Source organism: Pteropus vampyrus, unplaced genomic scaffold (genome assembly GCF_000151845.1).
Source record: "Pteropus vampyrus isolate Shadow unplaced genomic scaffold, Pvam_2.0 Scaffold1, whole genome shotgun sequence".
NCBI lineage: Eukaryota > Metazoa > Chordata > Mammalia > Chiroptera > Pteropodidae > Pteropus > Pteropus vampyrus.
In genome coordinates this window covers 30,975,181-30,992,652 of record NW_011888782.1, presented here as the reverse complement: position 1 = coordinate 30,992,652, position 17,472 = coordinate 30,975,181, and the positions used below count along the sequence as shown (strand labels likewise).

Below are 17,472 nucleotides of genomic sequence, written 5' to 3'. Positions count from 1 at the left end.
TACATGGGCAGACTATTTGTTTATTTTTATTAATTTTTTATCCTGCAAATTTTGCAGAATTCTATTTTTTGTGGTATTTTTAAATTAATCCTCTTGGAGTTTCCATTTATATTAGTATCAATAACTAGAAATAATTTTTAATCTTTATTTCTAATTCTTATGCCTTTAACGGTTGCTCTTATTTAATTGAATTGGCTAATGCTTCTGAAAAGTTAACTAATTGTAGCAATAATGAGTATTCTTGCCTTATCTGATTTTTGTGGGAACTCTAGAGTTTTCCTGTCAAAAGAGACATTTGCTTTGGGGCTGGTGTATGTGTGCGTGTAATTATGTTGCAACAGAATTTATCAATTTTTATTTTACTGAGTGTTTTTTATTTAATCAGTCATGAGATTGAATTTTCTTTTCAGCATCAAAGGAAATATCCATATGATTTTCTTATGTAGACCTAATATTCAATATTAATAGATTTTCTAGTATTGAATCATCGTGACAACCATGGAATAAATTCTACTTTGTTATTACATATTTTGCTTAATACGTTATAGGGGTCTATGCATCAATATTTTATTTAGAATTTTTTACTTAATATTTGTAAGTGAGATTAAAATCTGGTTTTTTAATCTTAGTAATTTTTGTATCATTTTGAAATTCACTTTATAAAACTAATTTGGAAGTTTTCATTTATGTCCTATGTCTGTATATTTTAACTAACATTAGAGTTATCTGCTCTTTAAAGATGTGTTAGAGTCCTCCTGTGAAGCCATCTAGGCCTGGCATTCTTTTTGTTGGTGAAGGGAGAGCACTTGATGATTGAGTGGTTCTTTGAATGAAAGATGTTCACTTGTACTTCTATTTCAATCCTAGTTGTCCTGGATGTTACAGGCTCCAGGGAGTAGGAAGTAGGAACTAAATTTCTAGGGTCAGACGATACCTTTCCTAAGGCAGATGGGACTAGGGAGGGTGAATTGACAATATAATCATACCTAGGATGTCAGTGGGTGGGAGGGCTTTAAAGAGAGGCTGCAGGAAAGGCCTAAGGTGAGAGGTCAGCTGCTTCCTCCCAAAGACTTTTCTTCTGACTCTGCATTCTAACCTCTCCTGGGGCTGGGGGGAGGGGGAGGTCACTATTCTATTTTCACAGTTGGGAAAGCAAATTCCCCATAGTCCACCAAAGTCTTTGGCAGCCTTTGTCAGAGAGGTTCTCACAAGTCACCTCTCCCTAGGGAACTTGGAATAACAGTTAGCAATCTCACCCCCAAATTCTGCCTATTTGCATTTACCATGAGCCAGTTTTAACCAACAAACCCCGCGGCAATAGACATTTCTTTCATGTTTAGTCTTTGATTTTCTGAGGTGGCTCTCTTCTTGTGGAGAGCACCCTTCTGGGTGTCTTGGGCAGCTGTGTTTTCTCCTCTTGCCCACTTCCTGTCTCTCTGCTCCTACAACCCTCTGTGGACCTGCATGCATTAAAGATCTTCTTGCCCCTTCCCCCACAAGAGAGCCTACCACCAGGAGGCGCTGGTCTTTGAGATAGAGAGTGAGAGCCCTTGGCTGAGGAGGTCACCAATCCTGCAGCTGCATAACGTTGCACTTGGTTAGAGGCAAGGAAAGGAGAGAGAAGTTGTGATATGCCTGAAGCTCCTCCACCATGTCTGAGCCAGAGGCAAGACTTCGGAGAGGCTGAAGTTCAAAGACACTGCTGAGAGATTGGTAAGTGCCCTGAGAGAACTCTAGGTAGTGTTTTCTGTGTACAAGTCATAGGCCTTGTGGAAAGTGTGACCACTCTCAGCTGTGTTCGCCCAGTGCTGTAATCCCCACCGGGCCACAGATTTCCAAGTGTTGCCGGTGGAACGGGCTGTGGGTTCATGTGGGCGGAGCTTACAGGGTTGAGGGGAAGGCTGCGCTGCGAACGTTCTTGAGGGTCCCCGGGAATGTTTTGCATTCTAGGCCAGCACTTCTTTGCCCTTTACATGCAAGTAGAGGCCCTTCCCTTGCACCTATACACATCTAGCTGCATCAAGGCCAACTGGACCTGGTCATCCTGCAACCCCAAAAGTGTGGGGAGGGAAAACTATGGTGACTCTTTTTAAAAGTTTTAAATGGAATGAGTCCGCATCTGACTGACCTCAGAGGTTTATGCTGTGCCACAGGGATTGCCTATTGGCCCCAAAGGCTCAGCTCACACCTCTCAGTGCACACCTGCTCCTCAGAGCTGTGTTGCTTAGCTCTGACTGCAGCCACTGCTGAGTGGGTGGCTCCAAGAGGGACTATGGAAGGTTCCCTGGAAGACTCTTCTGTCATTTCACCTTCATCCGAAGCCTCTTTAGGGTCCGGCTGGTACAGTGGCTTCTTTTCTGCAGGAACATTTTATCCTCATATATTTTTTATATCAGATGCATATGACAGAGCAAAAAGGTTGTCTCGAACCCTAGCTTTGGAGTTTAGAGACCAGGGTTTTACTCCTGGCAAATATATTACATAGATTGAGAGAGATATTCTCTTCTGATTTTCGTTTTACTTCTTAATTCATATTATTATCAATACCTTTGATGTTTCGAATACTTCCTGTGTTCCAGGCACTGTGCTAAACACCTTACCAAATGTTAATTCACTGAATTCTCGTAATTACCTTATGCTGGAGGTGGGAGGAGATACTATTGTTCTCATTGCAGATGAGGAAACTGAGTCTTAAGGAGGCAGAATAATTTTCCCAAAGTCACCAAGCCAGATACTTCTTACTCTATAGTCTGCTAATCGCCATCCTCAAATGTCTTTGGGAGCATCATTCATCAAAATGAACATGATTGTGTTCTTCTTTAGACTAATTGCTCAGAAACAAATAGATCAATACTTTAACTACTTTGGATTTCTTGTTATATAAGACAGGCCAGGCCCTGCCTCTATGGTTTCCACCCACCCCCCACTATGGAAACACAGGTTGTAAATTTGTTATAGCGCAGACCCCAGTGTCCACCTCTCTCTGTGTTCTGGTCCCACTAGCTGCTCTTGGCTGTCCCACTCCTGCTTCCCCTGTCTTGACAACGAGTTTTGGAAACACCCTACCAGTTCAGCCTCAGACACTAGGTGTTATTGCTGTTTTAGCTGAAGGGACTGTGATTGTTGGAAAGAGCGGTGTTGTATATTGATGTAAGCCTTGAAGGACAGGTTGAATTTGGGAAAGGCAGAGAGAAGCTGGTGAGGCATATATTGTCTAAGGGGCTGGAGGTGAGCTGTGAGGGGTTGGTTCATGGGTCATGGTGTAGTGTTGGGAATAGGCTGGACCCAGGGAGGGGAGGAAATTGGTCTGAGATGGAGCATCTTGAAGTGGAGAAGGAAGACAGGAGCCTGAAGAGTGTAGAATGCTCAGGATGCATGCCTGGAATTGTGGGGACAGAGCTCCAGGCTTCAGATGCTTCCCCTGTTGGAATTGTAGATTTTCGGGTTATGCACCATGGAGCACGCCCAGAACAGCAGCGGTGAGCTCTAGAAGCAGGTGAATGTGGACCTCCCCACCTCCTCCCCGCAGAGTGTGGCTTCGCCAGAGAGCAAGTTTTGACTGTGAACTGAAGGCAGGGCTATGATGATTCACCTCTGTGTCTCCAGAGCCTGGTGTTGAGACTGGTGCTTTGTAAGCACTCAGCGACTTTCAAATGAATGAAGGCAGTGGGGAGGGAGAATGAGTCAACGGTAGGATTTGATGATGAGCTGAGATCTCCAGGCAAGGATCAACTAATCCAGGGGTCTCCAACCCCTGGGCTACGGACCAGTACTGTGGCCTGTTAGGAACTGGGTCGCAAAGCAGGAGATGAGCAGCAGGTGAGCGAGCGAAGCTTCTTCTGTATTTGCAGCCATTACCCAGTGCTAGCATCACCTCCTCAGCTCCACCTCAGATCATGAGGCATTAGATTCTCATAAGAGTACCGGTCCCTGGTGCCAAAAGGTTGGGGACTGCTGAACTAATCCCTTTCTAGGGTTAGGCAACTGGAGCTTGCCCTTCTCTGAATTCCCGGTTTTCATGGAGTCACCATGCACAAGAAAACTCACTCTTCTGGTCTCCTGTGATAATAGTGGGTCAGAGAGACTAAGCCAGAACTCAGCAAAGTCTCAGTTGAGACAAATAAGGCAGAAGGTACAAGACTTAAGGAGAGGACCCCATTCAAGGAAAAATTGTTGTGTTTGTCCAAGACTTTTGTCCCACCCATGTCTTGTTGCCAGAGTAAATGCCTCTTGCTCATTGGTTCATTAGATTTCAAGAGCAGTTCCTGGCCAATAAGTGTGCAGACTTAAGTTTCTCATATCTTTGCACATTCTTTAGTAGAATGAAGTCAGGGAGAGCAAGTGAATTCCATTGGTAACAGATTCTACAGAATCTTGGAATGACACAGATGCACTGAACTCATTAGATAATGGCTGATTTTTTTTTTTTTTTTTTAGGAAGTGCCGTAAGAGAACTTAAAAAAATATATTGACTAATGTAATCCAAAGACCATGTAGTGTACTTCTAACCACATTTTTGCTTATTGTTTAATGTGTTTCCTTCATGGTCTTTCTTGTGGCCAGCCCTATGCAGTTTGTGTACTTGTTGAGAGATTTATCTGTCTTTGTTTTTGCTGAACTCAGTTTTTCCGAGACCCTCTTTCCTCACAGGCTCAGTTTCACCCTGCCATCTGCAGTCGGCCTGTTTCGGTGGCAGGAGAGGCCACATGTGCTTTCTGTAGGCCCCCTGGGCAGAAGCATGCAGTGGTGTCTTCTCCTGATCTGGGCCCAGGGGCTGAGGCAGGCTCCCCTCCTTGTCTCAGGTAAGGACTGAAAATCTAGCCTGGAACCTAAGGAAGAGGGAGACCAGGGAAGAGGAACGGGGGGCGGGGGGGAGGCGGGGGGGGTTGTGGGGGGAAGGCTGAGAGTGAATGCTATATCTGTCTGTGGGAAGGAAACAACAGTTTTCAGAGTCCTGTGTCCCACTTCTCTTCTCTGAGAAGGAAGCACATTTCTGTTTTGGGTGGCAGATGAAGGACTTGGGGTTGGGGGTGTCTGACAGGCCAAGACAAGAAAGGAAGCAGGAGGAGCGATAGGGACTAAGAAGAAAGAATAATCAGTTTGCTAGTATAAATTCACTTCCGCTCCATCGTCTGTTCTTACATCCTTGAGGAAACTTCTAGAAAAACGTTGTACATTTTCTGTGGATCAAAATGTCTTCTTCCCAGATTCTGGAGATTCTGCCATTATAGATTGAATGTATGTTAAATCTATTTCCTTATGTATTAAAAGCGGACACAAATATTTAAAAACTGTAGTGTAAATTAGTTTTTATGTTGCTTTCTGAACCATCTGAGGGTGGAATTTCTACAGGAAGGTTTGAGGTCAGCTGTTGACCTAGGACTCATGCATGCTTTTTCCCCTTCCCTAGGAGCTGTGACAGGCAGAATAGTAACTGTGGGGAACATTTCTGCAGAGGAAGGTGGCTCTGTCAACTTACAATGTCACCTCTCCTTCACCACTGCCGCAGTGACTCAGGTCAACTGGGAGCAGCAGGACAAACTTCTGGCCATTCATCATGCTAAGTTGGGGTGGCACACCTCCCCAGCCTTCAGGGAGCGAGTGGTCCCCGGCTCTGACCTGAGCCTCACCCTCCATTCGCTGACTGCGAACGACACAGGGGAGTACTTCTGCATCTATTACACCTTCCCCGATGGGATGTACAAAGGGAGACTCTTCCTGAAGGTCCTGCTAAACTCAGGTATGCCCTCTGGAGCAGAGTGGTTGATGACCCTCATCCTCTAGGGTAGAAAATGCGTTCCTGCCAAACACTACGAAGCAGGGCCTCTCACCCTTGGCTCGTATTCACATCACCCGGGAGCTTTTCAATGATGCTGATGGCAGCGCCCCATCCCAGGCCAATTCAATCAGATTCTCTAGGGGCAGAGCCAGGATGGGATAGGCTCTAAGAGTGTCATTGGTGACTCGAATGTGCAGCCAGGATTGTGAACCACACTTTTGGGTATAAGAAGGACATCTATGTGTATTTACTAGGAAGACAAGTTGTAAGGTCATCTGGGAAAGGTTCTTATTTATTAGTTTGGCATCCATCTTGGAAATTAGTTTATAAAGGATTATACCTGGTTAAAAACAAAGCTGTGTGCTAGGCGTAAATGTGTAATAATTTACATTCGTGCATACTTCATGGTTATCAAAATGCTCTCACATTCATTATCCACCTGGACACTTAAATCAGTTCTCTGGAAGGTGAGAAAGGGTTATTATCATATCTGAGACACAGTATAGCAGAGTGGTTACGAACTCAGACTGATGCCAGACAACCTAGGTTAAATCCTGGTTCTGCTGTGCATAGATTTTCTCAATGAGGTAGATGTAAGACTTTATGAGATGCTAATGTAGGATTGAATTACTTAGTACAAGAAAATGCCTATAGAACAGAAAATGCCCTGGAACATGGTAAGCCCTAAATAAATGTTAGCTATGAATATGATTCCTATCTGACTGACGGAAGTGGAAGCGGAGACCTGGAGTTGCTCAGAGCGTTAGAGCTGATTTTAACACAGGTGTTCTGGTTTCACAAAACTACACCCTCAGAACTTCTATTTGCTGCTGTCAGTTGTGTTGGAGATTAAATTATCTGAGTCAGCAAAATATGTGAAACTGAGAAGATAAAAGGTTACCTTGAAGTTTGTTTTCAAAGGCTACTTCTTGGCTGGCTCCGACATAGACTAATGCAGCATGCGAGGAAGAGCCTACATCCTTTTCTGTGCACAGCCCTCTGCAGTCCCTCTGGACCTCCCAACTGTGTTCTCCATGACCGCTTTGCTCCCCATCTGCCCTGTTTTCCACCTGTAGCCAGACAGGGGACTGAGTCCTCAGGGCAGGAGGAACACATTCTAGGGGATTTGGGCTTCCTCCCATCCTCTGCCTGGTACCACGTGGGAACTGTGGGCACTGCCCTTGTCCTAAGGGATTGCATTCCATAGCCACCTTTCTGGCAATCTAAGCCTTTAGTTCAAAGGAAGTGAGCCTGGCCTCTACTACACGCTTCTCTTTTCAAGACTTCTCTGGACACCTGGGAAGGAAGTGGAGATGGGATGAAGCAGCCTGGAAACCCTTCCTCCTGCAGCCCAGCACACATCCAGATAACTGTTCGATTTCTCTCACATTCTCTTGGATCGAGTATCACTCATTTCTTCAAAACTCCCTTCCTTCCTCTTCTTCCTTCCAGTTACACTTTATATCTTAATAGAAGTTCACTTGTTCATGCTTTAATTCATACCACACATATTTATTAAGCACCTGCTGTGTGTCAAGTGCTGAGAAACAGCACAGATAAAGAAAGTCCCAGAACCTCACTCCCTCTGGGGTCTCAGCCTAGGTGGTCAAATATTATGGGCTTAAGGTGAAAGGTTGTATGGTTTCTTTACTTTTTTGTACTTTAATTTTAATTTTTAATTAAATAACATACTTTTACTGGTATGATTATAAATGTGAAGTGTAACAAAAGAAAATATTCATTTTCCATTTTTTCTGGATGTCATTTCATTTCATGATTATTAGTAATGGTGAGTTTGCCACACAGAGGAAAGGAGTGTTAAAAATGGTCTGCTCTGGTGTCACACGTGTGAGGTCCGCCACTGCTCAAGGGATCAGTCAATGTTTCATGATGGACTTGGCAGATACTCTGCTTTCCCAAAAGCTGAGCTTAGAGACTCCAGTGCTGTGTGTGGGTGGAGAAAGGCCGGGCCAATACCCGCCTCTGTGCCCTGATGCTGCACCTTCCCCTTGCTTCTGGCCTCAGCCCACTCCCTTTATTTTGTCTTCTCTAGAGGCTGAGCACAGCTCTAGGTTCCTGACCCCACTGCTCGGAGCCACAGCGCTAGTCATCATCTGCATAGCGGTCATCGCGGCGATTGCATTGGCCAGAAAGGTAACGACTCAGGCTGCACAGCGCAGTCATGGGCATCTCACCCCGGCACCCTGATCCTTTCGCACCCTCTTTCTGTCCAGAGAGAGACTTAGATGTGATCTCTCCCAATGCTTTTTGTGTCTTTTTCACGGTCCTTGTTCTGCCTTTTAGTAAAGTTGTTTATGCTCTTCTTCTGTTCTTTCCCTTGTCTGGGAGCTCCTGAAAGGTTGAACCTGCCTCCTCCCCCATCTTGCTGTCATCTACAATTGCCTGTCCCTTAAGCCACTCCCCTGGGAGTTTGATTTATCTACTATGAGTCTGGTGCATCTTGGGCATCATCCTGTACTAGGGATTTTGGTACATTAGCTTGTTTAACGTTAACAGTCCTTTAGTAGTGCTGGGCTGTCCAGCACTTCTGCAGGGTGAGAAATAAAGGAGGATGAGAGATCTCACTTTTCTTATCAAGACAATGGTATAGGAGACTTGCCCAGGCTTAGAATCCAGCCTTCTGTGAAGTTCTGTCTCTCTTACAAGCAGGTCCTGTGTCTGGTCTTCACCACTGGAGAGGAGTAACTTCTTTAAATGCTGCTGAGGAGGACCTTTGACTCTCACACTTTGCTTTCAGTGGCTGATAGATCTGTTATTTTCTCTCTTCAGTGCACCAGAGGATTTAGCAAAAGCCACCCAATCCCACGGTCCTAATAGTCATTACTTGCCTCATACTTCCATGTGTCAGAGCTGTTGCACCAGTTCATAATCCCCTTCTATCTGTGTCCCATCCCCTTCTACCACCAGTGGTAGGGCCTATATTCTCATTCAGCTGGTGAGGGATCTCTTTCCACATCCCATCTAGGGCCATTTCCAGAAGCAACTGTTTTAGATCTGGTTGCTGGAAACAGAGCCTGACATGTGAATTCTGGTAACAGTGATTTATTGAGATAGCCTCTTAGATGAAGGGTATTGAAGGAAGCAGGATTGACCAAAGGTAGCTGTCCCCAACCTTTTTAGCACCAGGGACCAGGCCTCCTATGAGAATCTAATGCCTCATGATCTGAGGTGGAGCTCAGGTGGTGATGCTAACGCTGGGGAGCGGCTGCAAATACAGATGACGCTTTGCTTGCGTGTTGGCTGCTCACCTTCTGCTGTGTGGCCTGGTTCCTAACAGGCCACAGACCAGTTGGGAACCACTGCGCTAAGGGAAGAAGAAAGCTCAGCATGATGTGGTCTTAGCTGGAGACTTGGTTGAAGCAAGAATTGTATGCAGAGTTGGTTGTACTTTGAGGCAAGGAGCTGGCTTCCTAAAAACCACTTCAGTTAGTTATTGACTGCTGGCTCCTCACCAGGGAAAGCCCGAGAACAATTCTCCATTGAAGAGTCAGCTGTGAGGCAATCACACCCTATACTCCCAGGACTGGGGAATGGGCGCACTAGCCAGGTGTAGAGGATCTGAGCAGGACACCAACAGCATTCCCTACAGACTCTGAGAGCCAGTAGGGTGCAATATTTAGGAACATGGCCTTTGGATTCAGGCAGACATAGGTTTAGATTCTGGCTCTACCACTTGAGTAGCTGTGTCACCTAACCTTGCTGAGCTTCAGTTTTTCTCATCTATAAATTAAGAATAATTATGGTGCTGCCTTCATGACGTTGTGGAAAAACTTAAGTCATATAATTCAAGCAAACCGCGTGGCATTTTTCCTGGCATGTATTAATAACTATTATTCTTATAAATACATGTTCTTATAATTATGTTCTTATAATTATTATAAATTTCATTTATTATAGCACCTCATAATACCTGATGCTCAATAAATATTTATATTGCATGGGTCGATTATGACTAAATGAATGAATATTATTTGCTAAGAAGCTATTGGCAAAAGTGCCCTCAGGGAACCTTCTGTGAGGTAAAGGAGAGATGGGTGTGTCCAGCTCCAGGACAATGACCACTAACCCCACTGTCCATTCTCCTCAGATTCTTTAAGAGGGCAATGTTTGTCCTGGCAGTGCAGTGGTCCCAGACTTGTTTTTTTTTTTAACACTGATTATAATTACGAAGTCCCTAATGCAAGATGGAATGCAAACAGAACAGCTGAGAGACCCAGCTCAGGCATATTTACATTTCCCAGAGGACTTTTGGAAGCCATAAGAGTCTTAAGATTCAAAAGCAAGGGTGACAAGTCTAAGAATGGGAACGAGAACACACCAGCACAAAAGGTCACAGCAGTTCTCTGAGAATGAATTGAGTATACATATTATAAAAATGAATTGGGTTGTGTTAAGGGATATAGTACTTCTTTTAAGCATAGCATTGGCATGACCTATGAAAAACACTTTTTTATTATACTTTTGGTAGATAAGGTGCAACTGCTTCTACTGAAAAAGAATGAAGGAAACAACATGTGGAGAGAGGTTACCTGAATTGTGTGTGTGCTTCTGAGGCTATGGCATCTCTCTAGGTCCAGCACCTCAGGGTCTGCAGTTGTGGCATCATCTCAATTTTTCATATTTGTTCATGGTGCCCATCCATTCGACCCCATCCACCCTCCGTCTCAGCTCCCTGCATATGTTTGTGCACTGCTGAACGTGATGCTAGCCAGTAATGGTGCCGGTGTTTCCTATCTTGGAAGCGGTGTGGGGAAAGCAGAATGAAATTTGGTTTGCTATTGTTTTCCAAGCCTGTATGTGGCTCTTTGTGATTCTGTCATTCAGACCTACGGTGGGGGTGAGCGACCTGTTTTAGAGCAGTGTCCGGTAAGGCTGAGAAGTTGTCATCTTTGCATTGGGTGTCAGTAAGCATTTCTTCTGCCATCCTGTTTGTGCCTGCTGTTTTTTGATTTCCTTGCCTTTGCAGAACCCTCACCTATGATGCTCTCATATGGATGTGACGGCTGACTTCATTCACATCCTTGATTCTCCTCAACAGATTTCACTGTTCTGGCCTTTTATCCCACAAATGCAATTGTAGTTGTCTGACCATGAGTCCCTACTTTGATTTGGAAAAACCAATTCTTTTAGGTATGGGGCTGTAGAAAAATGTGTGTGTGTGTGTGTGTGTGTGTGTGTGTGTGTGCACGTGCATGTGTGCACGTGCATTTCAGTCCTAAGACTGAACATCTATTATGGGCTCTGAGGTTACAAAGTGGAACACAGCACAGACCCTTCCATCAGGGAGCTCACAGTTTGGGGCCCGGAGAAGACAGCAGGTAAACAGGTAAGTTCCAGATAGCACTCAGTGTTACAGCAGAGAACATCCAGGACCATATTCTAGCACATGGGGGAAAATGTAGCTCTCCTGGGAAGGTCAGAGAAGGCTTCTTGGACAACGTGCTGTGGAGCTGAGTTTGGAAGACTAAGTAGACAACTTTTTTCAGGGAACTACAGGGAATGGACAATGGGTGCAACATATACAAAACTGGAGAGGCAGGAAACAGTGCCTGGCATTCTAGAAGCTGTAAGATGAGAGGCAGCTTGCCGAGGACAAAGAGCATGTCCTGGAGTCAGACGAACCTAGGTCAGAATTGGATTTGTCCTTGGGCAAGTGACTGCACCTGCCTGTGCCTGTTAGCTCACTCAAAAGTAGAAACTTCAAAAGGAGTGTTGCTGAGATCGCGTGAGAAGCTAGCTCAGTCCGTGCTCATAGCACATTCTCAAGAAATGGTATCTCTCTGGTATCAGGCCCTATGCCACAAGGGCATTGGTTAGGGAAGCACTGCAGGACGTGAAGCTGGAAAGATGAGGGTGGCCAAGTCACAAAGGGCATTTTGGGGGAGCATCGCACACAGTCTTGAGTGGGGAATGCAGTTAAATATAGACTTCCTTCCCAAAAGAATGCACCCTCACATAATGTTTTTTATACCATTTAAGTGGTTTTACAAATTCGTTGAAGTCCTTCTGTGGCTCCTTTAGACAACGGGAGCCAGCGAAAGTTTTTAGGCAGAAGCATGGCATGATCCAACTTTCATTTTTGAGAGATCACTCTGCTGGTGGCCGTGTGGAAATTGGGCTAGAGGTAAGAGGCACTCTAGAGGCAGGTGAGTATAGAGGTACAGGTGAGAGATAAGACATGGAAGTAGGGATGAGAAAGAGGGAATAGATTTCAGAGCTACTTGGGAGTAAAACAGGATGGGATTTTATGGCTCATTAGAGTTTAACATTAGCCTCCAGGTTTCTGGTCAGCTGGTGCCATAAACCAGGACAGAGGCTGTGGGGGTAGTAACAATTTGTGGAGGAGGGAATCTGATGGGTTCTTTTGAGAAAGGTTGAGTCCGAGCTTGCTGTAGATCATCAGGTGGCCATGTCCAGTTGGCAGGTGGACATCTGGGTCTGGAGCGCAGGACAGAAACCTGGCTGGTTCGGATAAAGATCTGGGAATCTTCAGAGGAACGAAGGTGGTTGTAAATGTGCATTTAGATGAGGCGGCTAGGAGAGAGTGCTGAATGTGAGAACAGAGGACAGAACCCTTGGAAACCCCTTTATTTGGGGAACTAATGTGTAGGCAGTAAAAAAAGAGCAGGGCTGACTGAAGAGGAAGGTGGGGGTTCACAGAAGGGGGAGGAGAGCCAGGAAAGAGCGACACCATGGAAGCCACAGAAGGAGAACATTTAAAAATAAGAAGAAGTCCACAACGTCAGGTGCAGTAAAGAGTAAGAGAGAAATGGGACTGAAAGCTGCCTCATTAAGCTGAGAGAATAGGAAGAAATGGGGTGTAAGGCACATTGCATATGTAGCAAGTGGCGTTTTAGTGCAGTGATCAGTGCTGAAATCTGACTGTGACAAGGCTGAGAAATTAAGGGTTAAAGAATTGGTGTTGGTAAGAACATAATTTTGCCTGTGTGTGTGTGTGTGTGTGTGTGTGTGTGTAAGTAAGGAAGAGAGGGATCATAATTATGTATCATGTCGGGGAGTAACTTTTGAATAACATCCCTACATACTCACTTTGTAGTTTGTTTGTTTTTAGAAGAAATTTCTCAGAACCCATTCTGTAGAAAGTGACCTCAGGAGACCGGCATCTGCACAGGAGGAGTGGGGCCCCAGTATGCTGTCACCCCATGGAAACCGTGTCCAGGCGGAAGTTGTGCCTGCAGATCTTTACAGAGAGCAGAGGGGAGATGACTATGCTGAGCAGCATGACTACTTCAACGTCCTGAGTTATAGAAGCCTCGGGAGCCTCAGCTTCCCAGCAGAGATGGATTAGCTACCAGAGGCATCTTCTGGGAGACGCAGACTGTCTTTGCTATTACAAGTGGATGTATAAGCATCTTCACTCTCCATCGGTTCTCTGTGTGTGTGTGTGTGTGTGTGTGTGTGTGTGTGTGTGTGTGTGTGTGTGTTCAGTTGAGTGAATGAATGTCATCCTCTTCTCTGTCTGCGTTTCCTGTACCCTTTCCTTCCATTCCATTATGGTAGACCTGGGGTGAGCAGCTCGAACTTTGATTATAAATACAATGTTAAAAAAAAATAAAAAATAAAATAAAAAAGACCTGGTTTTGAATTGGGCAGTTTGAGCCAATTCTGTGGCTCTGAGCCATATATTCCTCTTACTGACACCGGGAAGTGATTTAGGCTACAGGATTTTGTGGTGGGTGATGATGGTGTATGACTTCAGAACCACACTCATCTCCTTTCTCAATGTCAGTTTCATCAACATTCACACCTTCAAGGTGGTCTGTGAAGAAAGCATTGGTACCAGCTTCTGTGGGGAGATTCAAGGATGACTAAACCATGGTCTTAAGTCTCAGCCCTTTAGGAACTTAGAGTTAAGCGGGGAGATGACATTTACATGGAGAGGTACTAAGGAGATAAGGATATGAGACACGTTTGGGAAAAGGTGTCAGTTTGATGTGAGGTGGTCGAATAGGCTTATCTGTAGTGAAGTGGCCTGTGAGAGTGCAGGGAGCAGTGAGGCCGGTCTGGTGAGAACAGGAGTTTTGTCCAGGGAACTGGTAGAAACTAAAGTTGGGAGTGGAAGCCCTACAAAGAAGAACCTGGTACCAAAGGAACCAAAAAGACTTCAGATTTTATTGTTTGGACAGGTGACTGAAGTCTTCTTTTGTTGGATGTACTCAGTATCCAGTGATGGCCTGATATGGCCTTTTGTTGGATGTACTCAGTATCCAGTGATGGCCTGAGCTCCTCCCACGGTGAACTGGGAAGCCACGTCCTTGTGGGGCCTTCATCTTAGCCATGACCCACCTTTTCTCTATCAATCCACCATTGCGCCTTTGAATAAAGAATCTGTTTCTCACTACAAGGAAAACCTAGATTTTTAAAATCGGGACTCTTCCTAGGAAAAAATAAAAAGGAGGGTGATAGAGGATTTAAAAAATGTACACCCTCAAACTAGCTTCTCTGACCCCTTAAATTCAGCCCTGACCTCTTTGTACTCTGGTTGGGGCGGCATCCGAGCTGCTCATTTCTGTTTAAGTGGCATTTAGGCTTTTATCCTCCCACCATCTCTCTTGGAGGAATAAGGAGGGAGGTTGGTTTACAGGTGACTGATTTTCTTTCACGGCACAGGAACTGAGAGAAAATGTGAAGAAAGGCTGTCTTTTGCCAACTGTTAAATGAAAGCATTGCCCTGCTCCATAAGAATTTGGTTGGTTGAACAAGAAGACAGTTCAACTCCTATTCCTCCTTGAATTTTTATTTTTATGTTTCTCCCTTTTCTACCAAACAGGTATGTAGTTAGGAGCAATGAGCTGAAATCTGTCCAGAGTGCCAAGATTTTTGGAAGAAAGATATATGTAAAATGCTATTATTCACCATGGCAGTTCTCAGCATTTTTCTCACAAACTAGTGCAAATTGGGAGTAGAACACGATTCGCAAATTGGAAATGACAAAAAGGGAGTGGTATTTTGATTTGATGGAGGCACATATTGACCTGAGGTAGATTGAGAGTTGAGTGTTATTTAACATGATGATGGTAACTGGGAATCATTTACAAATACCATTTGGATGGCGATAGAAATACAAAAGGACCCATAGATGTTGTAAGTGGGTCAGGTTACTAAAATGAGATTGACTTCAATGGAAAATAAATTTTAAAATGGAATTCAATGGACTAGATTTTCCTTGGAGAACCAAATTCCTGGGGACATGCACAGTCCGGTTCAGTAGTCACTCTGCATGTAGCTATGGAGCATGCGAGATGTGGTTAGTTTGAATTGAGATGTGCTGTGCTGTAGGTTTAAAATATACATTGGATTTTGAAGACCTAATATGAATGATAAGAATGTAAATTATCACATTAGTAACTTAAAAATATTGATTACATGTCAAAATGATAATATTTTAGATATATTGGGTTAAATAAAATATTAAAATTAAATGCACCTGTTTCTTTTTTCTCCCTTAATGTGACTACTGGAAAAATCTAAAATTACATATGTGGCTCCCATCAAATTTGTATTAGACCGTGCAGCTCCAGTCTCTAAATCCAAGCCATGCTGGTAGTTGGGGAGGGTGCCTATCTCTAACTGGTGGTCTCTCCCTCTCATTCAAAATAGGTTTTGAGGAGACTTTTTGCTTTTATTATGTCTTTTGAGAAAAACATAGGGAAGAATCACAGGGGAGCTTGAGGTAGGGGACCACTAAGTACAGACAAGAGGAGACTCTAAGCTCTCTTGGATCCCCTCTTGGATTTTCTGACAAGAGGAGAGGAGAATAAACGAATTATTGAATAAGAGTTCGGAAATAAATAAATTTACTGATTCCCTACCTTTTATCACACCACCTTCTAAGCCTGGGCATATAGAGTCTGATCTATAATCCAAAGGATTATGCTAAACAAATATGAGAAATTTTGAGTCATGGAGCTTTGAGGTAGATAATCTGCATGAGTAGACAGGACCTTCTCCTGCAATTTTATTTCATGACTTGTCCCTTTTTACCCAGAGAACCCCTGGAAATGAATCCTCACACACTCAGGGTCATACAGATTCCATCAATGTCGAGCTAGACAGGCAGGGCAGCTGTGTGTGTTACAAAGAGTGGCAGTATTCTGGCGAGCATACTATACCCCACAAAGAGGAGGGAATCAGCAGCAGGTCGTAGGTGCCAGCTGTAGGGTGTGAGTTTTGTTCAGCCTTTTGGTTCTACATAGTCCTGCTTCAAGGCTGTAACTAGTAATCCCCACCTCCACTCCAAAGCACACCTGTCAAGAGGCCCAGGAGAGCCTTATGTGTGCAAGAGCCTGAGCTTCCTCAAAGTCAGAACTATATACTTTGATGTGTCAGAGAGTTTATTATAGCATCTAGGACATACACTATCCAATAGAACTTGTCGTGATGTTGGAAATGTTCTATGTCTGTGCCATCCAATATAGCAGCTACTAGCCACGTGGGGTTATTGAGCATTTGAAAAGTGATTAATGTGACTAAGGAACTGAACTTTATTTAATTCTAATTAACTTAAACTTAAATGTAAATAGTGACATGTGACTGGTGGTTAGTATATTAGACATCACGATTCTAGTAATTGCCTTGCATATGAGGAAAATACAGAGAGGCAGATTTATAGGCCGGCCATGTTTCTTCCTGGTGGTATCCCTTTCAAATGCATAATACATGTAGAGATGACCTTCTTAGAACAGAATGCTGCCATTGTCTCCAGTCTCCATGTTTGTGTTTATAAATAAGCCGATTTTAAGACATGGAAGCTTAATTCATAAATGATTCATTCGTTCCAGGCGAGCAGAGCAGTGGAAGATTTTGCAGTGGTTGAAATACTAGGAAAGTGGTGGGAGAATTGTCTGCACTTTGCACACTGCAGAGTAGAGGTGCTGCACTTAGAAGGACACATGTCCACGCAGGCAATATACCTTTTTGTGTGTGTGTGTGTGTGCATAGTGACTTAGATTCAGCCAAACATCATCCAATATGTTGTTGTTATTATAACCTATTATAGTTTACTTGTATTTATTTTTTACTTGTATTTTAAAATATTTTAAAATTTACTTTTATTTTTATTTTAGTTTTATAATTCTTTAAGAGTTATAACCATAATAGGTTTACCTTGTTTTATGTTTGAGCAGATTTAAGAAAGATTGTAATAGAATAATTATACCTTATATTAATTATTAGTTTATTTCTAAACATTATAATAAAAATAATCACAGACCCCTCATATGGGGAGAGGTCTTGAGAGGTAATTTTTTCCTCCTTTGTAAGGATATATACCAAGTTTGAGTGTGGTATATATATCACTGGTGTGGTATATATATCATTGGCTTTCAGAAAACTTGACTTCAAGCACTAGTTTATTAATCATTTTGTATTGGAAAAACACGTTTTGAACCTCCGTTTCTATAATAACTACTTCATAATGTTTCACAGCATAATCGTGAGGATGGATGAAGTAAATGAAGGAGAACTTCATAAACTGCTAAGTGCTGTATGAATAGCCTATGTGCCACTTATAGCCCATATATAAACCACATAACAATATTTCAACAGGCAGAGAAGAGGCCTCAATAGTTTGGGGATGATGCAGAGATCAAAGGCTCTGGGTGAAGTTAGCTGGCATCATTAAGATGTTGCTAAGGCTCGTAGAAATCAAA

At 43.6% G+C, this 17,472-nt stretch overlaps 1 protein-coding gene across 2 annotated transcripts; it reads left to right on the top strand.

The window, feature by feature from the left end:
- Window positions 1–1,625: 1,625 nt before the first annotated feature.
- Window positions 1,626–13,334, top strand: TIGIT (T cell immunoreceptor with Ig and ITIM domains). Of its 2 annotated transcripts, XM_011376750.1 has the most exons (5): window positions 1,626–1,713; window positions 4,651–4,802; window positions 5,411–5,740; window positions 7,833–7,933; window positions 12,873–13,334. In XM_011376750.1, the coding sequence occupies exons 2-5, from the start codon at window positions 4,739–4,741 to the stop codon at window positions 13,107–13,109; spliced, it is 732 nt and encodes a 243-aa protein (XP_011375052.1). In that variant the 5' UTR covers window positions 1,626–1,713; window positions 4,651–4,738; the 3' UTR covers window positions 13,110–13,334. The 2 variants fall into 2 exon arrangements, with proteins under 2 accessions (XP_011375052.1, XP_023379642.1); XM_023523874.1 differs by lacking the exon at window positions 1,626–1,713 and having other exon boundaries at window positions 4,620–4,802.
- Window positions 13,335–17,472: the final 4,138 nt, after the last annotated feature.